Raw genomic sequence first — 23,611 nt, 5'->3', positions numbered from 1 at the left:
CACTGGGATTTATGACATCACTGATGATGTCACCGTGGGATTTATGACATCACTGATGATGTCACAGTGGGACAGAGAAACAGAGGAACAAACAGACCGACAGAGCCCATTCTGATGATGATGGAGGCAAAACCTTTACATTCTCATTATCACTCAGAAATGCTCTTCTTCGTTAATCCAAGGGTAGATCCTTGTAAATCCAGGCCAGTGATGGGACTATAAGAGGAAAAAGTGATGTCTCCATGTCTTTTTTACAGACTTTTTGTTTTTGTCCCTAAGTCTTCTGTCCTCTGTTAGAAGCTCACCAAGGCGTAGACCATACTTTCAGGAAGAACCGGGTACAGTGACAGATGAGAAAACATAAGAGAGAGAACAGTAATTATGTTTCCATTTCATAGAATTTCAAAGACAATGTTCAAAAGGCATCACTGAAAGAACTTACCTATAGAGATAATAGAAGAAAGAGAGCAGGTAAAACCCGAGCTTACACCAGGACTCCTTTTGACAATAATTGAGAATATCTGCATTCATCACGCTGACAGGATCGTACATGACCTCCGAGCCGTCTGCTGGCCGATGGAAAAACCTGAAAGGGTAGAAAGTAGTTTTTAGTAATTTTAAATCTACTACAATCTACTGTTTTTATGCCTCCGCCGGCGAAGCCAGGCCGAAGGCATTATGGATCCGGGTTGTCCGTCCGTATGGCCGTACGGATGTCCGTACGGATGTCCGTCCGTACGGATGTTTGTTAACGCCATATCTGAGGAACGCCTTGACGGAATTTCATCAGATTCGCCTTAAACATTCACTTAGGCTCAAGGATGATCTGATTAGATTTTGGTGGTCAAAGGTCAAAGGTCAAGGTCACTGTGACCTCTCGAACGCCATTTTCAAGCTTGTTAACGCGATATCTGAGGAACGCCTGGACGGAATTTCATCAGATTCGCCTTAAACATTCACTTAGGCTCAAAGATGATCTGATTAGATTGTGGTGGTCAAAGGTCAAAGGTCAAGGTCACTGTGACCTCTCGAACGCCATTTTCAAGCTTGTTAACGCGATATCTGAGGAACGCCTGGACGGAATTTCATCAGATTCGCCTTAAACATTCACTTAGGCTCAAGGATGATCTGATTAGATTTTGGTGGTCAAAGGTCAAAGGTCAAGGTCACTGTGACCTCTCCAACGCCATTTTCAAGCTTGTTAACGCGATATCTGAGGAACGCCTGGACGGAATTTCATCAGATTCGCCTTAAACATTCACTTAGGCTCAAGGATGATCTGATTAGATTTTGGTGGTCAAAGGTCAAAGGTCAAGGTCACTGTGACCTCTCGAACGCCATTTTCAAGCTTGTTAACGCGATATCTGAGGAACGCCTGGACGGAATTTCATCACATTCACCTTAAACATTCACTTAGGCTCAAGGATGATCTGATTAGATTTTGGTGGTCAAAGGTCAAAGGTCAAGGTCACTGTGACCTCTCAAACGCCATTTTCAAGCTTGTTAACGCGATATCTGAGGAACGCCTGGACGGAATTTCATCAGATTCGCCTTAAACATTCACTTAGGCTCAAGGATGAACTGATTCCATTTTGGTTATCAAAGGTCAAAGGTCAAGGTCACAGTGACCTAACAAATGCCATTTTCAAGCTCGGTAACGCCATATCTCAGTAACACATTGACTAAATTTCTTCACATTTGGCTCAAATATCCATTTCTGCACAGAAACGCCTTGATGCAATTTCTTCCAATTTGGCTCCAACATCCACTTGGACTCAAGAATGAACTAATGGCGGAGGCATAAGTCCGCGTTGCGGTCGTTCTAGTTGTAGTAGATGTTTCTCCAAATTTCTCCCCAATTGTACTCGGCCAATTCCCCCTGCTGTCCCTGGCCATTGTTCCCCCCCCTCTGCCGATCTGGGGAGAGCCGTAGACTAGCACATGCTTCCTCTGATATATGTGCAGTCGCCAGCTGCTCAGCGAATCTGAATCTGAATCTGAATCTGAAGAGTTTCACTGGCAGGACGTACAGTAGCACGTGGAGGGATCATGCTATTCCCCCAGTTCCCCTATCCCCCGAACAGGCGCACGACCAACCGACTGACCAGAGGAGGCGCTGGTGCAGCGACCAGGACCATACCCCACCGGCTTCCCACCCACAGACACGGCCAATTGTGTCTGTAGGAACGTCCGACCAAGCCGGAGGTACCGCTGCCCGGCATTGAAGGCGGGTGTCCGCGGTGGTAGGTGAGTGCTTTTACCTATATACACTACCCAGACACCCCCTGGGCAGAGAGTAGTTTCACCCATCGCTGGACCGACAGAAAGCTGTTAGAGATGTGTCATGCAGCACTACCTCCAGAGATGGTAGAATAGCAGGGGGATATTCAGGCCGAGCGTGACCCACTCTCCAGCACACATGAACATCAGGCAGAACAGCCCATGGATGGAGTACTCCGGAACCACCAACTAATAAGAAGAAGAAGAAAGGGGGAAGTAAGGTGGAGGATGTGAACAGTGGAGCTAATTATGTCTTCCTCCCTTTCCTCTGTCTCCCACACAAACACCAGAGACATAACAAAATCAGATTGTGTGTGTGTGTGTGTGTGTGTGTGCGTGTGCGTGCGTGCGTGTGTGCGTGCGTGTGTGTGTGTGTGTGTGTGTGCGTGCGTGCGTGTGTGTGTGCGTGCATGCATGCCTGCATGCGTGTGTGTGTGTGAGCGCACACGCGTGCGTGTGTGTGTGTGTGTGTGTGTGTGTGTGTGTGTGTGTGTGTGTATGAGCGTGCGTGCGTGCATGTGGGTGTTCACTCGAGGTGGGGATCACCAAATGCACAAAGCTCCCAACACAGTACTACCAAAACCTGAAGCAATAAAGCTACAGCTTTTTTAAATCTGTAACAGAGCCAGTACTGTGATTTGATCCTGTGATATTTTACAAAACATGCAGAATGTTATCTTTTAGGGCAAATAATCGATCAATACATCAGTTAAAAACGTCCTCAGGCTACTTAAAATGTGGCGGAATCAGTTACCTTCACTCTGAGCAAACATTCAATGAGCATTTCCCCCCATTTTGACTATAGACCTTATTCCCATTTTGACTATAGACCTTATTTCCATTTTGACTATAGACCTATTCCCATTTTGACTATAGACCTTATTCCCGTTTTGAGTATAGACCTTACTCCAATTTGACTATAGTCCTTATTCCTATTTTGACTATAGACCTATTCCCATTTTGACTATATACATTATTTCCATTTTGACTATAGACCTTATTCCCATTTTGACTATATACATTATTTCCATTTTGACTATAGACCTTATTCCCATTTTGACTATATACATTATTTCCATTTTGACTATAGACCTTATTCCCATTTTGACTATAGACCTTATTCCCGTTTTGACATTATTTCCATTTTGACTATAGACCATATTCCCATTTTGACTATAGACATTATTTCCATTTTGACTATAGAACTTATTCCCATTTTGACTATAGACCTTATTCCCATTTTGACTATAGACCTTATTCCCATTTTGACTATATACATTATTTCCATTTTGACTATAGACCATATTCCCATTTTGACTATATACATTATTTCCATTTTGACTATAGACCTATTCCCATTTTGACTATATACATTATTTCCATTTTGACTATAGATCTATTCCCATTTTGACTATAGACCTTATTCCCATTTTGACTATAGACCTTATTCCCATTTTGAATTTGACTATAGACCTTATTCCCATTTTGACTATAGACCTTCTTCCCATTTTGACTATAGACCTATTCCCATTTTGAACATACATCAAGGTGGGAAAAGCAACAGAGGAGCAAGTAGAGCCCAGCTGTGTCCTTGTGTACCAAGATGCCTATCGGACAACTGACATCAGTTCTTCCTTCCCCTCTCCAGTCATTCATAACACCACTCCTTGCTCCGACCCAAATTCACTACCTCCTACTTCCATTCTTTCTTCCTCTGGCCAAATATTTTATCTGAAAAAGTGAAAAGTGACGATCTCTGAGATTTCAACATAACTGTTAGATCTATTTGAGGTCCTCACTTATATGTTGAAGTAACATTTTTTTTTATAACTATGCTAATCTTTCTGGTAGTTTCCCACCAAGTGCGTGATGAAAAAAAAAAGCCAAGTGTTAGATTGGGAAGAAATACACCAATACACTGAGTCACAAATGTTGTGAGTGATATTATTAGACTATCAGTATTTGTCATCACTCCTGGAGCTTCTGTGAGTCTGCAGAACCGTGATGATGCATAGTGCAGATGGGTGTGTAAAAAAGTTAGAAAGGAATCAGCATGTCGTGGTCTTCACAATAGTCACAGATAAATGTTAAGTGGTTTTCTGATGCCCCCCTGTTACTCATCCACCACCACCACCAGGTGAGAAACATCACTCACCCTCCGCAACAGGTTGCAGATTCTTTCAATATTGAGAATTCGTTCTCTCTGTGAAGTGGAGAAACAGAGTGAGGTGGAAAGAGTTAAGTGGAGAGACAGTTTGATCAACAGCCTGTAGGTTTCTTCATGCTGTGCTTGTCATTAAAAAATAAAATGGCATGTCATGTCATGGCATGTCTAACAAATCAAATGCATCATGTGCGAGCCAATTTCCAGTGATGCATTCACAAAATGTTCAAATTAAAACTGTAACAGGTACAGTAGCTGGAAAAGATAGAAGTTCATATAAAAATGTGGTTATTTAGCTGGTAAATTTGCACTGTACAATGCATATGAGCCTACAGTAGCTCTGTTGCACAAGCAACCACCCAGCAGCATGGAAGCAGACAACCATGGGATTTGGGGAAACACAATAGCTTTTGAGTGACTTTTCACACATTCATACCCAAGAATGAAGGTGTCAAACCAGATTCCAACTCAAGATGTCTCATTAAATACAAATACATAGCAGCCACATTTGAGGCCATAAGGCTAAGGCCCTTGCCCCATATCGTCTTGCTGTGAGCCAGGCTGTTTTGGAGTCTCCTGTGAGCCATGTGAGGAAACTCAATTATAAGTTTTAGAAATGAAAGCCATCTGTCTTGAGCCGTTTCCATTAGCTGTGTTTACTCTGGTTGTGGCTAGCTGTGTTTACTCTGGTTGTGGCTAGCTGTGTTTACTCTGGTTGTGGCTAGCTGTGGCTTGTTTACTCTGGTTGTGGCTAGCTGTGTTTACTCTGGTTGTGGCTAGCTGTGTTTACTCTGGTTGTGGCTAGCTGTGTTTACTCTGGTTGTGGCTAGCTGTAGCTGTGGCTTGGTATTCATGCACCTAGAGTCATTTGTTTTCATCACCTGGGCAAGTAAGTGAGAAAAATAGTAGCGACTTGTATGATCTTCGAAACGTAAATGTGTGGGCTCTTTTTTAAACACGATTTTCAGAAAATGAAGATGATCTTCTTGAGCACAAAGTTCACTCTTTTATAACGTTTCGTTAACCACAGACCTTATTTCAAGTATTTAACAAAAAAAATCCCCATACAGAAATTCCATTGACTTTTACACATAGGAACCAGGAAGTGCAAGCTCTGTGAAAATACATCATCCCTGCTGTACTCTATTATGCAGTGTAGCCCTTGCCTCATAATGCTGTAGCCTAAACCATGCTGGTTTTGGTGTCCTTATGTAACCCAAACTGAAAAGTTCTACCTATTATTCTATAAGAGATAATATCGATCTAGTTGCCAGATGAGTTTCCCCAGTTTGTTCCGCCTGTGAGGCCTGTTCTCTTCAGCCAGAACAAGCTGCACTTTGAGCACTTCTGAAGCCATGACACAAATTCCAAGCTCCCTGAGTGACCGGAAAGTGGATGTTGCACTAAATCCAATCCACAGCCTCACTGTTTAGCCTCAGCTGCTGCTTTGGTGTGTACAGTACACATTAGGCTATGTGAAAACCTTTTCCTATGCTTTGTGCACAAGCTCCTCCCAAGGTACTGGAGCAGTGTTGGACTACAGTACCAGCTAATACAATTGTTTTATTTAAAGTTTCAATTGTTGGCCCACAACTGCTCATATTTCACAAGAATCCCTAGCCTCCCCTAACTGCCCTTACTGTGTCAATACAGTTCAATTCAACCAAGACCCACTACTACTCTACTCTCATTTCAAACCAGCAAAACCACCCCAGGATGCTGTTCTCCACCATTCGCCGGCTTCTCAGTCCCCTCTCTGCCACTCACCCCTCTGGCTCCTCCAACCTCTGCTCTAAGTTCCTGGACTTCTTCCAGGCCAAAGTGGATTCTATCCACCAGCAACTCCAGGCTTCCCCTCCACCACATGGATCCCAACCCCATGACGCCCCTCCCCCCACTGTACACCTCCCTCAGTGCCGCCTCTCTTCCTTTTCCCCTGTGGACACCCCTCACGTTGCCAAACTGGTCTCCAAGGCCAAGGCCTCCACCTGCTCTCTCGACCCCATACCTTCTGCCCTGGTCATGGCAGCCCTTCCCACTCTCTGCCCCATCATGACTGACATCATCAACTGCTCTCTTCAATCTGGTACAGTTCCTTCCAGCTTCAAAACAGCCTCAGTCACACCCATCCTCAAAAAGCCAGCCCTGGACCCCGACGACCTCAACAACTACCGCCCGATCTCCAACATTCCTTTCCTTAGCAAAATCCTGGAAAGAGCGGTTGCCGCCCAACTCCACCAGCACATGTCCAACCATGAGCTCTATGAGCCCCTTCAATCCGGTTTCAGAATCCACCACAGCACAGAGACTGCTCTCATTAAAATCACAAACGACCTCCTCACTGCTGCTGACTCCAGCCACATCACCATTCTCATCCTCCTGGACCTCTCTGCAGCCTTCGATACAGTCTCTCACACCATTCTCCTCAACCGCCTTTCCCACTACCTGGGCCTCACCGGCACTGCCCTTGCCTGCAGGTTCTCCTCCTACCTCTCCAACCGGCAACAGTTCGTCACAATAAACAAACACACCTCCACCCCTGCCCCAGTACACCACGGCGTGCCTCAAGGCTCCGTGCTTGGACCTCCCCTCTTCACCACCTACATGGGCCCCTTGGCCAGATCATCCGCCACCATGGTCTTAACTTTCACTGCTATGCCGATGACACGCAGCTATACCTCTCCACAAAACCATCCACCCACCTCGCCCCCAGGCCCTTGTCAACTGCCTCCGTGAAATCAAATCCTGGATGTCATCTAATCTCCTCAAACTCAACAGTAAAAAGACCGGGCTCATGGTTGTGGCACCGGCGGCACTGCTCAGGAAGGTTGGAGATCTCCTCCTCGACGTAGACGGCTGCTCTATCTCACCATCCACTGAAGTCCGCAACCTGGGCGTCATCCTCGACTCCACCCCCTCCTTCCACTCCCACATCAAAACCATCACCAAATCTGCCTTCTACCACCTCAGAAACATCTCCCGACTCCGGCCATCACTCTCTGACTCCGTTGCTGAAACCCTCATACACCTTCATCACCTCCCGCCTGGACTACTGTAACGGAGTCCTGTTCGGGGTTACCAACAAAACTCTAGACAGGCTCCAATATGTACAAAACTCAGCTGCCAGGGTTCTGACCCGCACCAAACCCTGGCAGCACATCACTCCCACCCTCATCCACCTCCACTGGCTCCCGGTCAAGTCCCGTATCTTGTATAAAATCCTACTCCTCACTTACAAACCCCTCCACGCCCTCGCCCCCCAGTACCTGTCTGACCTCCTGCAACCCTACACCCTGTCCCGGAACCTGAGGTCCTCCAACTCGGGTCTCCTCTCCATCCCCCACTCCCGCCTGCAGACCGTTGGGGCCAGAGCCTTCAGCGTGGCGGCCCCCACCCTTTGGAACTCTCTCCCAGCTGAAATCCGCAACGCCCTGGTTACTTCCAAGACTCTACTCAAGACCCACCTGTTCAACACAGCCTTCGGCATCTAGTCTCTTCTGTTCTTTGTTATGTTCTTTGTGTGTCCATTATCTTTTTGTACTTTTGTAAAGCGGCCTTGGGTTCCTTGAAAGGCACTATATAAATCCAAGCTATTATTATTATTATTAAATATGCCCAAAAAACTATCCAAGTAAGCAAAGTCACTCGTTTCATTTGTCAAAAGTAGACTTTCTACATCCACCTAAATGAAATAACCCTTGAAATTAAATAAATCTTAAGAGCGCGTGCCCACCATGTTAAACCTCCTCAGAGGCTTTCATTTTGTTATTTCACAGGCAGATAGATTATGCTGCTGCCTCCAGAAAAAGCACTTCAGTCAATTTGTTTGTCAACTGACCAATCACAGCCGAGATGGGCTGAGATATTGATATTAATTTACGCCCACGTCCTCCTCACTCCAAGGTTGTCAGATTGAGTGGTGGCACTGAGAGCAACACCCCCAGCAAGTTATTCTGACAGCGCCCGGAGCAAGCGTTTTGTTTTGTGATGTTTTAACCCCTGTTGAAAAGTTGAAAAGACATTAAAACAAAAAGTGACCAGAGTGACAGATGAAAAATGTCCATGTGGCACTTTTTTCCCCTCGCAGTGCCGAAGACCCTCCAGGCTAGACTTCTCACTGTGGAAGTTCTGTGGGTTTTGTTCAAGCTCATTTTTGTCATCAAAATGTTTGTCTTTGTCTGCACTCACATCACACACCTGATCCCGCTCTGTATAGCCTTACCCAAGATCTTTCTGTTTTTGCCTTTCATGGGTGTTTTTTTCTTGTTACTGTACATGTTTATTTATTTATTTATTTATTTATTTATTTATTTATTTATTTATTTATTTATTTATTTATTTATAAGGACAGCACACATTAATCAACTTTTCTGTAAATGTGCCAGTGTTAGCCAGCTGGCTAATTTTTAACTGTAGTAGTTAACATGTAGTTAGTTGAAGGTTTAGTTGAAGGGGGAGTTGTTTTTATTGGTGACACTTAACAATATAATTAATTACAATTATATTTTTTATAGACAAAGGCAATTGTGAAAATATGCGCTCTCCCTACAGTACAGTGTACCTGTACATCAGAATAAATAGCTGTCTGTCTATCTTCAGATGCTGCTGCCCTGTGCTCCTGTAAGCCACTTGTTTGTGCTGTTGGGCAGGAGTGACCTTGCATCCTGAGAGAACTATGATATTTCTGAACATGTCTGACATTTTTGATATGACACCCAATTCAGGTTTTAGGGTGATGGCAACACATCAGTAACCTTGCAAGCCAGCTGGATTCTCTGGCGAGATCTTGTGAGAGGTTAGCATTAGTAGCACATCAGAGGTTGCCCCCTAAGGCCTAATAGATGTAATTTGCTTTCCTCCATACTGCAGTTGTGCAGTGACACTCTTCTCTCCCACTCCTCATGACTCACTTTGCACTTCAGAAGCAGGCTGACATGATAGCTAGCTAGGCCTGCTCTTTGCAAAAAAGCTTGAGAAATATTCAGCCTCTGACGCTAGCTTGCTAAACTGATATCTACAATCAGTTTCCTCTTTAGCTCGTTAGCTCACTCCAGAAAGTGCTAGCTTTTATTTCTTGTTACCCCCCCAAAAAAAAAAAAAAAAAAAAAGAGAGAGAGAGAGAGAGAGAGAGAGAGAGAGAGAGAAACCATTGCAGCAGCATTCTGCCACTTCCACTTATTTTGGATTAATTAATGGCACTTCACTGTTTTGTGACTGTCGAAAATTGGGACTGACACGTGCACCCGGAACCCACTTAGCCAATTTTAACTAAGAAGATGACTTCATGCAACTCCAGCAGGTTGTGATACTTTTGTGGGATAACTTCATCTCTCTTAGTGAGGGGAAACCTTAGCTGTGCTTTTGTTGCAGAGAGGGCAAAAAATGTGACTAGAAATCCATATCTTGAGTGTGATTGATCAAATCATGCAGGTGCCTTGCTGGAAGGCTGATTTTCATTTGCATACAAATTAATATTCAAGGCAAATTATGCCTGTGTGCCATTGTTGCAACCTCTGTAAGTATGCTTTTAAAAGGATTGTTTCCAAAGTTACACAAATATTTGATATTGAAAAACTGAATAGATACATCCAAAACATTTGATGTTGCCGACATACACAGTCTGTATGTCGGCTGCTATCCGTCAACATTAAACCAAATGGAATTTCTCTGTGTGCACATTTGATGAAAGATTTCAAGTCAGGTCTTACCGCTCGGGTGGGATTGCTCTGATCAATGGGGTTTTTGAAGTCTGTGCGAAGCTCATCAAATGCTATGATCTGAAAAAAGAATGTACATGTGTAAATTATACCTTGGAATACCAATTAATAACCTATTAATACATTAAAAAACTCTTCTGTTATTTTTTAACCATCTCTGTTTCTTTGCACCATGTTTCAGCCTCAGGAGTTATGACTATGTTGTATAATACTGTAATTCATCTCATGCATATAATTGTTTTCAGTATAGTTGATGGAAACCTGGAACGATGTATCACTGGAAACTCACTACATATCCTCTACTGTTTGCCTGTTGCCTGAATACACATGGTGATTGAATGGTGAATGCAGACTGACATGTATAGTCTATTACATGTCAGTCTGCGCTCACCATTCAGCATGCAGACAGAGCAAGATATATACAATAGTCCTTCCATTTTAGGTGAGATGTGGTCTTTGTGCCATGTGTAGTAGGTCACTATGCAGCAGTGTGTTACTAAAGACAGTATCTAAGATGTCAAATTGTCTCTGCAAAAGACATGATTGAAATTCTCCCCTTGTGTCGCTATGACAGTGTTGGTTTTGATATGACCCTCTCCTCGCACTGTTTGTTTTCATTTCCTCTTTCACTCTGAGGCCAATCTCTGTCTCAGTAAGCTCTTATGGAGTTTACATTATAAGCCAGAACATCCATGTATAGACTCAGTTCTCAGTCTCTATCCACTTCGCTCACTAGTTTGGTGTAGGTGGCACTGTTGACGCCACTCACCATGGGAGCTCACCTGGGAGCTGAGACTATGCAAACAAAGCAAATCAAATATTTCCAGGCAGCATAAATGATCAATCCATATCCAAAGTAATATGAGGGGTAGGAAGCGACTTATTATCCAAAGTTATATGAGGGGTAGGAAGCGACTTATTCATGACAAATTAATGTGTTGTTGATTTTGTATGGAAGAGGATTACTGCACTGCAAACAAACAACGGGCCACATTATCTGCTATGTAAATATTCCAGCTGAACCCCTGCATATTCTTGAGTAGGCTATTGCTCTTTTCTTTGGCCTTTTTATTAAGAAACATCAAATATATATTAAGCTGGGGATATACAGGAGTAAAGGAATGACTGGTTGTTTAAATTAGCTTCACTATCTGTCATACTGTAGCACTGCTCCTAGGTGAATGTGGGTGATAATTATTTCCTAACCAACTGTGATTAATAGCCCAATGAAAATACTGATAAATCCTAGTGGAATTCCCATCTGCTGTGCAGCTTTCAAATGGTGTGGCTTAATTTTGATGGCTTATTGAAAGGCATAATAACGGAATAAAAATGTCTTAACAGTTTTGTCTTTTTCACAGCTCTTTTTCAGCTCTGTTGTAAACAGATGCAGTTTCCATGGCGACATGGTGAGCCCCTCAGTGGGCTCCATGGTTACTGTAGCAGTGAATGCGCTCTCTGATTGGTTGAGAGCCACACAGAAAATGAGGAGCTCTAATCGTGGATGGAGGCAGATTGGGGGAAGGGGTGGAACTAAATCATAGTTTGATAAGCATTTTCAATCACATGGTTCACTGCCGAGCCAGACACAAGCTTCTACCCGTCTCTCTCACACACAGACACACCGACTCACTCATATTTAGTCTCACCCACTTAATCAAGTCAAGAGCCTACGTTAGTCATTTCAAGTCTTATTTTCCTACAGTAATGATCTGACTTGCATTTCACATTATTCACACCACCATGGATTGGATTGAATGTTAAAGGGACAGTTCACCCCAAAATATATTTTCCCTCTTACCTGTAGTGCTATTTATCCAGATCGTTTTGGTGTGAGTTGCTGAGTTTGGGAGATGTCGGTCATAGAGGTGTCTGCCTTCTCTGTGGAACTGGATGTGGTGCTCAAAGCGCCCAAAATACATTTGAAAAACTCAACAGCAATGTTTCTTTCCAGAAATCATGACCCGGTTAGATAATCCACAGACCTTGTTGTAGCAGTTTTGTGTAGTAACTATTTTCTTTTGATCAAACTACACCTACTAGCTGCTAGCTAGCTGGCAACTAGCTAGCAGCAGCAGGCAGCACGTAGTTTCTTTCGACCAAACTACATCCACTAGCTGCTAACAGCTAATAATGTAGTTCCTACATGAAACTGCTCACACAAAAAATGTCTGTGGTTTATCTTGAATAACCATCATGATTTCTGGAAAGAGACATTGCAATTGAGTTTTTCAAAAGTATTTTTGTTTTTTTGGCGCTTTGAGCACCACAAGCCGAGTGCCATCCAGTTCCACAGAGAAGGCAGACATCTCTACGGCCGATATCTCCAAAACTCAGCAACTCACACCAAAACGATCTAGATGGATGAATAGCACTACAGGTAAGATGGAGAATATATATTTTGGGTTTCGGGGTGAACTGTCGCTTTAAATCTGGAGGAGAAAGGCTGAAGTATTTGAGAAGTCTGCAGCTGTGACAATGAGGGCTAACCGCAGCATATTGAGCGCACCGGTCTCCTGTGATGTCTGTGCAAATTCCACTCCGAATTCTGCAGACAGACACAGTTTGCTAACAGACACAGTTTGCTAATGCCATGGGTCGCCTTGTTTGAAGAAATGCCTTTTTTATGTCAAGACTCTCTCTTCAGAAGCCCCTTTCATGTGGAGGGATAAGGCAGGCTGGGATCTGCCTTTTTGCCGGTTCGATGGTCTATGACATAAACCATTTACTCTATGTGAAAGGTTCAGACAAGCAGTAATAAGCCACCTTATAACTCAGTCATTTGAAAAACCTGCACATTTTGTGTCTTCAAGGCTCATCTTTATGGATTTAATATGAGCCGTCCTATCTATGTAATTCAATATTTTTCCATTGAGTACATAATACAGCATGTCTGTGCTTTGTATTAAGGCTACATGCTGTCATTTAAGAGGCAACGTGAAGGGTCACATATCCACCAGTATTGCATTTTATTTTTTTTATTTTTTTTGACCAGCTCTTCTGTGCGAAACAGGCTTTAAATTCAAATGACTCTTTAGCTGAGATGGAACAGACTCAGTCCACGCAAAGAAATACAGTACTTTTGTGTGTGATTACCTGCATATGTACATAAGTAGGCTACATGAGTGATATACACAATTATGCACTCTCCATTCCTCTCAGTACTGTGTGACTGTGTGTAGGTGGGGGGTGTGGGAGAGAGTATGGACGTTGGCGGGCCTACACCTCGAAACCCTGTTTTGAGTTTTGTTCTGCATAACTCACCTGCCATATGACCTGTTCTGTGACCTGTTCTATGAGCTGTTCTGTGTGTAACTCACCTGCCATATGACCTGTTCTGTGTGTAACTCACCTGCCATATGACCTGTTCTGTGTGTAACTCACCTGCCATATGACCTGTTCTGTGTGTAACTCACCTGCCATATGACCTGTTCTGTGTGTAACTCACCTGCCATATGACCTGTTCTGTGTGTAACTCACCTGCCTTATGACCTGTTCTGTGTGTAACTCACCTGCCTTATGACCTGTTCTGTGTGTAACTCACCTGCCATACGACCTGTTCTGTGTGTAACTCACCTGCCATATGACCTGTTCTGTGTGTAACTCACCTGCCTTATGACCTGTTCTGTGTGTAACTCACCTGCCTTATGACCTGTTCTGTGTGTAACTCACCTGCCTTATGACCTGTTCTGTGTGTAACTCACCTGCCTTATGACCTGTTCTGTGTGTAACTCACCTGCCATATGACCTGTTCTGTGTGTAACTCACCTGCCATATGACCTGTTCTGTGTGTAACTCACCTGCCATACGACCTGTTCTGTGTGTAACTCACCTGCCATATGACCTGTTCTGTGTGTAACTCACCTGCCATATGACCTGTTCTGTGTGTAACTCACCTGCCTTATGACCTGTTCTGTGTGTAACTCACCTGCCTTATGACCTGTTCTGTGTGTAACTCACCTGCCTTATGACCTGTTCTGTGTGTAACTCACCTGCCATATGACCTGTTCTGTGTGTAACTCACCTGCCTTATGACCTGTTCTGTGTGTAGCTCACCTGCCATATGACCTGTTCTGTGTGTAACTCACCTGCCATATGACCTGTTCTGTGTGTAACTCACCTGCCATATGACCTGTTCTGTGTGTAACTCACCTGCCATATGACCTGTTCTGTGTGTAACTCACCTGCCTTATGACCTGTTCTGTGTGTAACTCACCTGCCATATGACCTGTTATGTGTGTAACTCACCTGCCTTATGACCTGTTCTGTGTGTAACTCACCTGCCATATGACCTGTTCTGTGTGTAACTCACCTGCCATATGACCTGTTCTGTGTGTAGCTCACCTGCCATATGACCTGTTCTGTGTGTAACTCACCTGCCATATGACCTGTTCTGTGTGTAACTCACCTGCCATATGACCTGTTCTGTGTGTAACTCACCTGCCTTATGACCTGTTCTGTGTGTAACTCACCTGCCATATGACCTGTTCTGTGTGTAACTCACCTGCCTTATGACCTGTTCTGTGTGTAACTCACCTGCCATATGACCTGTTCTGTGTGTAACTCACCTGCCATATGACCTGTTCTGTGTGTAACTCACCTGCCATATGACCTGTTCTGTGTGTAACTCACCTGCCATATGACCTGTTCTGTGTGTAACTCACCTGCCATATGACCTGTTCTGTGTGTAACTCACCTGCCATATGACCTGTTCTGTGTGTAACTCACCTGCCATATGACCTGTTCTGTGTGTAACTCACCTGCCATATGACCTGTTCTGTGTGTAACTCACCTGCCATATGACCTGTTCTGTGTGTAGCTCACCCGCCATATGACCTGTTCTGTGTGTAACTCACCTGCCTTATGACCTGTTCTGTGTGTAACTCACCTGCCATATGACCTGTTCTGTGTGTAGCTCACCTGCCTTATGACCTGTTCTGTGTGTAACTCACCTGCCTTATGACCTGTTCTGTGTGTAACTCACCTGCCATATGACCTGTTCTGTGTGTAACTCACCTGCCATATGACCTGTTCTGTGTGTAACTCACCTGCCATATGACCTGTTCTGTGTGTAGCTCACCTGCCTTATGACCTGTTCTGTGTGTAGCTCACCTGCCTTATGACCTGTTCTGTGTGTAACTCACCTGCCATATGACCTGTTCTGTGTGTAGCTCACCTGCCTTATGACCTGTTCTGTGTGTAACTCACCTGCCTTATGACCTGTTCTGTGTGTAACTCACCTGCCTTATGACCTGTTCTGTGTGTAACTCACCTGCCTTATGACCTGTTCTGTGTGTAACTCACCTGCCTTATGACCTGTTCTGTGTGTAACTCACCTGCCTTATGACCTGTTCTGTGTGTAACTCACCTGCCTTATGACCTGTTCTGTGTGTAACTCACCTGCCTTATGACCTGTTCTGTGTGTAACTCACCTGCCTTATGACCTGTTCTGTGTGTAACTCACCTGCCATATGACAAAGAAGATGAGGGCAGCGCACAGCACCAGGGTGAGCATGTAGCAGAAGGCCGCAAAGGTGAAAGCCATGGCTGGGCCAGCCAGCCTGACGAGCAGACGGGTCGAGCGAGAGGAAGGGAATTCTCCCCTACTCTCCCTCTCGTTCTCTAAGCCCCCCCCCCACCCCCTCTCTCTCCCGCTCTCCCTCCTTCCTCTAAGGAGGCTAGTGTCTGTTTTCTCTCTCTGACTCTTCCCCTCAGATGCAAGCTGTATTGAGAGTCTGTATTCTCCAGGTGAGGTGAAGGTCTCAACTCGAGCTGTGTGCTTCAATGTCCCCTCTTATCTCATCGTCATCCGGTCATTCTCTCTCTCTTCCTGCGCCCATTCGATGTGTCTGAGCAGGAGAAGTCTTTAGAAAAGCACGTATAGGGGTTCTGCTCACAGCCACAGTTGTCATCAGTTGGTCGGGTGCTCCTCTTTTCAATCTCTCACAGTCATAATGTCTGTGTCCTCCCCTTCCCCCTCCCTGTACTTTCTGCTTAGACAAAGCCTACCCATTTTATTCAGAGCAACAAGAGCACAATGTGTCTCACTGACACGCCGACTACAGAGATGCAGGATTCCTCTCCACACTGAGCCAAACACTGTTCAAGAACAGCAATGGTTAATGTGAACGATGGTATGGCTTATGCTATTTCAATTATTTGTAGTATGGCTTTCAAGTCATCTGTTGCTTTGACTCAAGCGCCGTTAACGAATACCATCGGTGACGCATATCACCAAATCCTATTGACTGTGTTTGTAAACAACCATAGTTGGCAGATTAGCTATGAGTTATTTTGTAGATCAGACAGTATTTTGGCTTATTACATTATTTTATTACTATATTGTAAAAATAAATTGCGTATCTGAACGTGTACATTATTCACTTACAAATACAGTAGAGTATTGCTCTTCCATTAAGAATCCATGTAACACAATTTTAACACAGCAAGTTACTGATTGCTGATTGCTGATTTCAAATCAAATGGCTGTTTAAACTAGCAAGGCTAATGAAATGTAAATGAGGATGGACGTGAAGATGGGATGACAGCAGATTGTCAAAGGGTGTTGTAGATAGCATGGAGCGATGCCTTGACTGGTCTTAATATCGAGTAGAGAATACCTGTGTCTTGTTGGAGATGTGTCTGCCACTGAACAGTCCACTCTTTCCTCGCTCAACTCTGTCTCTGTCAGTTTGGGTCGGCACCATGTCAGAATGCTCTGCTTTGCATCCCCCTCTCAGATGCATCCCTCAGATTCCTTCAAATATTTAGATTTTGTCTTGATTAAAAAAAAAACATTAGCAAATCTACCAGCTAGGAGCCTGCAGAACATCTACATGGTGAGATGCATGTATTCCTATTTTGAAATCACTCTTGTGCTCAAGCAAAAATCTCCACAACCCTCAGTAGTCATAAGTTAATTAACCCACCTTTCTCTTGTTCCCTCCCTGCTCATTTCCCTTCGCCTCTCTCTCTAAAAGCCCATTTCTTCTGCTACTGCAGGGAAAAACACACCTGAATAATATGCCCCGAGACTACTGTCTGTCTCTGTCTCTGTCTCTGTCTCTTCGATTTCTTAGACTGCGAGAGCAATATTTCTATCACGCTTGATGTTATAACAGTCAACCAATAGCATCGCTCTCTCCCCCGCCCTCTCCCATTGGCTCTCTCGCTCTGTCAGTCTCCCTTGCATTTATACATTTCCATAATCCCCTGTTCCCCAGAGACTGATGAGGGGGGAGGCTCCAAATGTTTTTTTCCCCTTTTGTCTGCATCCCCAGCATCTCTCTCTCTCTCTCTCTCTCTCTCTCTCTCTCTCTCTCTCTCTCTCTCTCTCTCTCTATATCTCTCTCTCTCTCTCTCTCTCTCTCTCTCTCCTGAATTCTTCCCTCCTTTTCTATCTTTCATGATAGCCTCCATCCACCCGTCATTGAAATATGAGGCTGTTGCACTCACTCTCTTCTCTTTTCACTCTCTATTAGCTGTTCTTGCATCCTTATAGAATTATAGAGATGGAATGTAGTACTGGTGCGGTCTAATACCCATTGCCAGCCATTCTTATCACAAAAGCTGCCCACGCAACTTCCTGATATCATCATCAATCTTCTATTTTCATCTGTCTTATTATTATTATTATTATGATTATTATGATTATTATTATGATTATTATGATTATGATTATGCTCATGATTATTATGATTATTATGTTACATGCATGCTACCTGCTGAATCCACGGGCTTACAGTTTTGGCATTTATTTGACTGACAAAATGTGTCAGAATCACCTGCACCACAAAAAACAAAAAGACTTCAGTACCCCCTTTCCCTGATTTCTGAATCCAAGTACCCCCTTTACCTGAATACATTTTGCTTAGAAAACTGCAAGAGAAAACTATAGCATACAGTATGATGCAGTGAATGAATGATAACCCACTTATTGAAGAATATAACATTACAAAATAAGAAATGGAGTGAAATAGTTGCAATTAGTGCCTCCTGAGCAGATTTATTTTAACGTTTTATTTATTTTCATGACTTATCCTTACATTTTTCCATTCCCCCCTTTTTTCTTAAAGGAACACCACCAATTTTCAACCAGCTTTTATCATTACAAAATCAGTCAGTTGTGGACCAGATAGATAGTCATCATTTGTGCATGAATGACATCACTGGTCCACAACTGAACTCAAATCAACTCTCAATAACTGTCAATGACTGCAAAACTGTTTAGAGTTTTTTGATATACTGGTTGAAAATTGGCATTGTGTTACTTAAGTATACAGTAGTCATACCTCCATGCCCCCCTAGGGGTACAAATGTGTCATGAACTCACATGACACATTTGTACACAACTTACATGAGTTATGTATATGTCCAGAATAGTTCCATTTGTCACACAAGCGTTTATAATGGTCTGTATAATGTGTGCTATTAAATCATTTTTTTTAATCCAAATACATGTGCCGTTCAAAGTTTCCATGCAGAGAACATCATTCTATCGCTCATAACCTAAAGTTTACAGCAATGATGAAATCACATTTCCACGTGACAACATTTGTATTAAATGTGTCTTCTTTGTGTAAGGTGATGAATTTGATAGATTAACGTGGTTGTTGGCAACACATCAACAGCTGCATAATGTGCAAAGTAGTTCCACTCATCCCAAAATGTTCATAATGTAAGTGCTTTTTGGAAAAACATTTTTATGTGGTACCAAAATACTGAAGACCTGCAAGATTCACAGCCTTATATTCCTCTGTGTAAGCTAACTGAAGACAACTAGAGACAAATAAATTGGTTTTATGTTGATTTTGGCCACAAAATGTACAAAATGCTCAGTAATCACACTCAAAATTATCCTAAATACAAAACATAACTCAACATAACTTGAATAATGTTTGAAGTTTCACTTGACCTCTTTCTCTCTCACACACAGATGCAATCTCTCCCAATCTCTACTGTAGATCAAATTCGAGTTTGTTTATATCGCCCTTAATCAAGCATGTCTCTTTACGGAGAATGTCTCTAGCTAGCTAACTAAACACAATCAATGGTGAACAAAATTATATAGGACAAGCATAGCGAAGAAAATAATGTAGTAGGCAAGAGAAAAAAACACATTTTAATGGCAGCTGTAAAGGGGGTCAGTGTGAACACTAACTGCTGAGTTTTCTCAGGTTAAGGCCATAAGGTTTAGTTGAGAAGCAGCTCAAACAGGAATTCGGGGAGCAGCACTTAAATATAGGGCTGCAACTAACGATTATTTTCATAATCGATTAATCTGTCGATTCTTTTCTCCATTAATCGATTAGTTGTTTGGTCTATAAAATGACAGAAAATGGTGGCAAATGACAATCAGTGTTTCCCAAAGCCCAAGATGACGCCCTCAAATGTCTTGTTTTGTCCACGACTCAAAGATAATATCAGTTTACTGTCATACAGGAGTAAAGAAACCAGAAAATATTCACATTTACGAAGCTGGAATCAGAGAATTTAGACCTTTTCTCTTAAAATTGTACTCAAAATGATTAATCGAGTATCAAAATAGTTGTCGATTAATTTTCTGTCGATCGACTAATCGATTAATCGATTAATCGTTGCAGCTCTACTTAAATACCATCTCCTATGGGGCCAATGTGGTTTTCATTGCCTTGGCAGGCCCAGGAGTTCATGAGGCCCCTGGTGGAGCTGCTCCCAGAGATGCATTCTGCAAACCTTTGCCATTATGTTGAGAGAAGTCAGCAAGTTGCTGTCAGCTCTGACTCTGGCTTGTCACCAAGTCTGGCTCCCTGCCAGATCCACTGTACTCCTCTAGTGGTCCCAGCACAGGTGCTTGGTCCACTGTAAAACAAATGGATCTTGAACTTGGTGCCGAAAAGCAGCAGTTTTCCTTTCTACAGATGGAGACATTTATCTCTAGACAGAGAGTCTGCCAGATGCAACCGAGCTGCTTTCATCTGTTTTCTTACCTAGGTGGCTGTGACAATCCAGCACTCCCGACACCACCATGGTGCGGCTAAAACAGCTAAAAACGTTCTATGTTTTGATGTATACAAAATAGGCCGAAATCACAACATCGTAATCAATTTACTCTATCACAACGATGAAACGCAATGCCACTGGAAATTGAAAAATTATGAAAATAAAATAAGAAAATAACTTTGGTATCTACACAAAATACTGTAAATCAACAATGTTCAGTAAAGAAGAATTTAAAAGACACACTTGACAGGAAATGAGACGGAATGTCGATCCACTGGTGGTGAGTTTAAAGACAGACCACACTCAATGCATTATTTACTATAGAATAGAATAGAATAGAATAGAATAGAATAGAATAGAATAGAATAAACTTTATTGTCCAGCCAAGGCTGGAAATTTGTCATTGGTCTCACCCAGTTTGATAGAGAAGATTTAAGTTCCATTGGCTTTATTTCAAATTCCATTCTACAACACTTACATAAGAACACAAACATGTTTACGAAAAGGAGCATCAACAGGACATCACATCACGTGAATCAGTCAATAGTGCATTCATACTCATGTGCACAACCTACACTCCCCTATGCGATGACAGGGTCATCAGCAGGGCCTATAGTGGACTAACATATTGTCCAAAAATGAAACTGAGTAATTAATCTTCTTACTGAGACCTGAAGGTGAGGACTTTAAGGGTCATCAATGTTTTGAACAATAACTAGTCACTATCCCCATGCCAGACTCACACATACACACAGGTTATACCGGGAGTCCTATCCCACACATAAGCTACTGAGGCTTGCTGTTGCCTCACTGCTGGCTTTAGACCTCCCACTAGTGGTCATAACAAGTCATTGCTGTTTGCTGTATTTCCACACTGCTGATGTGACTTGAAAGCTGATTTTGTGTGTGCAAGCCACAACTACTTTAGTTAAAGTAAGTTTGAGTAAATAAATTGTTTTACTTTGGTGTATGACTCCCCTCATTTGTTACTTCCTTGAGATGGGTTGTAACATGATTCATATACACACTAAGGGAAAATAACTAGACAACACACAAATGAACAGAACAAAAGGTGCATCTGTGAGGAGGGAGAGACTGAATGGTCTGAAGGTCTTAAAAGCCCCATGAGGGCACCCAATCAGCCTAACAACCCCAACACCATGGCTCCTGCAAGACAGAGGAGAGTAGGAGGGTTGTCACACTTTTAGATGTTTTTTACAGAAATTGTATTGAAACCCATGACCAAAATAGTCATACATTCTCTCATTGTGTTACTTCTGTTTGAAATTGTAATAAATTATTCCCCTTTTTTCTGGGGACCCCCTGGAACCCCCTCAAGGACTCTGGGGGTCCCCGGACCCCACTATGAGAACCACTGGATAGAGCGCTTTTAAGATGACAAATGTAAAGAAATAAAAAATCTGGTTGAGTGTTCCCCTTTATGATCATGGCCATCTTGTAAATGAGATAATTCAAGTAAATAATGATCATGGGCCTCCTCATATTCTGCTCTGTTCACTGATGCATCCTTTACATGAAAAGGATTAATAAATCAAGTCAACAACAATGTGCCGCACAACAGACTGTCTTGTAACCATTAGAAAATGAAACAAGACTTTAGATGTGGTTTAGTTGTTCGTACAAGAAGAGAGTTTCATTTGTGCAGTTTTTCTCAGCTGGACAAGATCTGTTGACTGTTACTGCTGTGCCAGTGCAACAAAGGCTGACACTAAATAATTTAACTCTGGTTCAATCTGAAGAAGGGCAGGGTGCTGCCTGAAACGTTACTACACGGTGTTGCAATAAAAAATGTAACTGGAGCCCTTTGCAGTGTGCAAACTTTTTACCATTTTATTTGCATTCATCACTGTAAGTTCTGCACCTGCCCTACTAGGCTGGGATGTGCGTGTCTCCCTTCTACCTTTCAATCTGAACTTCTCTATTTTCTCACAAGAATTATAACTGGCACAGTTAAAACTCTCTCTCTCTCGTAACGGGACAAGCCCGTCTTTTATTGTCACACGAACACCACAATACATGCATGCGGCCACAACACACTCATGCTGACGGTGGCCGGTGAAAAGTGCCCTCTGCGTTTAACCCATCCAGGCATGTCCTTTCCTCCGGGGGGCAGGCCAGGAGCAGTGGTCGCTTTCTCGTACAGCGCCCGGGGACCAACTTCGGATGTTGTCGTCACTGGTCGGATGACGATGACGATCTGATCTTCTGCATGTTTTTAGTGGGGGGGTTATATACGGAGGAACCCCCTGGGGGAGCACGGGGAGAACATGCAAACTCCACACAGACAGAAAGGCCCTTACGACGAAATACCCCACCTGGGCAGTAGTCACTGAAGATATGGGGGGGAACACAACCACAGCGCCCACAGTGTCCCAGGCGAGAATCGAACTCAGGACCTTCTGACTGTGAGGCGACAGCTCTACCACTGAGCCACCGTGCCCCCTAATGTACAGTAGATGAAGATTGACACAGCTTCAATTGTCCACAAGATGGCAACATAGGCAGCAGAAGGTGGTCATGTTAAAGGAACACAATTTTCAAAATCAGTATATTGTAGCGATCCGGGGTCTGGGTGGATAAAGTGAGCAGGTTGGTCAGATGGTTAAGGCCCCGGGCTTGTAAGTTGGAGACCTCGGGTTAGCCTGTGCCGTTAAATATTTTTGAAAACTGTAAACAGTTTTGCAGGCATTCATTTAGTTTGACAGTTAGTGAGAGTTGATTTGAGTTAAGTTGTGGACCAGTGATGTCATTTGTGCTTGAATGACATCACTGGTTTAAAGTTTATGTACCTATTCCAATCAATTCCATTGTTTCTACCAAAGTAATTTTTTCAGTCTTTAAATAAGTTGATTTCTACTTTTATCTGGTCTGGTAAACATCCGAGAATTAGTAGTTCTGTTCTACAGGAATGCAAATTTGCTGGTGGCCTTGCGCTTCCAAACTTCTTATACTACTATTGGGCAGCTAATTCTCATAAGTTATTATTTTGGTTCCATTTAGCTCAATTGAGGCCAAATCATGCACTTCATCTACATCTCTTTCTGCCCTTTTATCAATATGTATCAATTTTATCCTTGTATCAATTCCGACATCATTTCAATTTCTCTTCTTCCTCAACTTTAGGTCCTATAACCTCTAACCATCTATTTCCTGATTCTTTAGACTCTCCCTTCTCTTTATGGAAATCCAAAGGAATCACCTCATTTTGTGATTTATATCAGGATAACATACTTTTCTATTCCAATTTAAATCATCAGTAAAGAGCTGGATCAGGAGAAACAGAAGCTGGGTTTAAATTGTATTATATATATGTGTTCATTGTCAATAAAGTCTTCAATCAATCAATCAATCAATCAATCAATCAATCAATCAATCAGTCATTCAATCAATCAATCAATCAATCAATCAATCAATCAATCAATCAATCAATCAATCGGCGGAGTGTTCC

General features: G+C 42.9%; 1 protein-coding gene across 1 annotated transcript; it reads right to left on the bottom strand.

Moving 5' to 3' along the window:
* Positions 1–293: 293 nt before the first annotated feature.
* On the bottom strand, positions 294–15,706 carry cnih2 (cornichon family AMPA receptor auxiliary protein 2; the record flags this gene model as incomplete). The annotated part of the gene is made up of 6 exons (XM_083639034.1): positions 294–321; positions 443–586; positions 2,357–2,469; positions 4,436–4,483; positions 10,153–10,221; positions 15,626–15,706. 6 exons carry the CDS (start codon positions 15,704–15,706, stop codon positions 294–296), a joined length of 483 nt encoding a protein of 160 aa, XP_083495160.1.
* Between the last annotated feature and the right edge of the window lie 7,905 nt (positions 15,707–23,611).

This window comes from Poromitra crassiceps (genome assembly GCF_964638095.1).
Source record: "Poromitra crassiceps genome assembly, chromosome: 1".
NCBI classification, from domain to species: Eukaryota; Metazoa; Chordata; class Actinopteri; order Beryciformes; family Melamphaidae; genus Poromitra; species Poromitra crassiceps.
The sequence above is the reverse complement of the archived record's forward strand: the minus strand, read 5'-3'. Positions and strand labels throughout refer to the sequence as shown.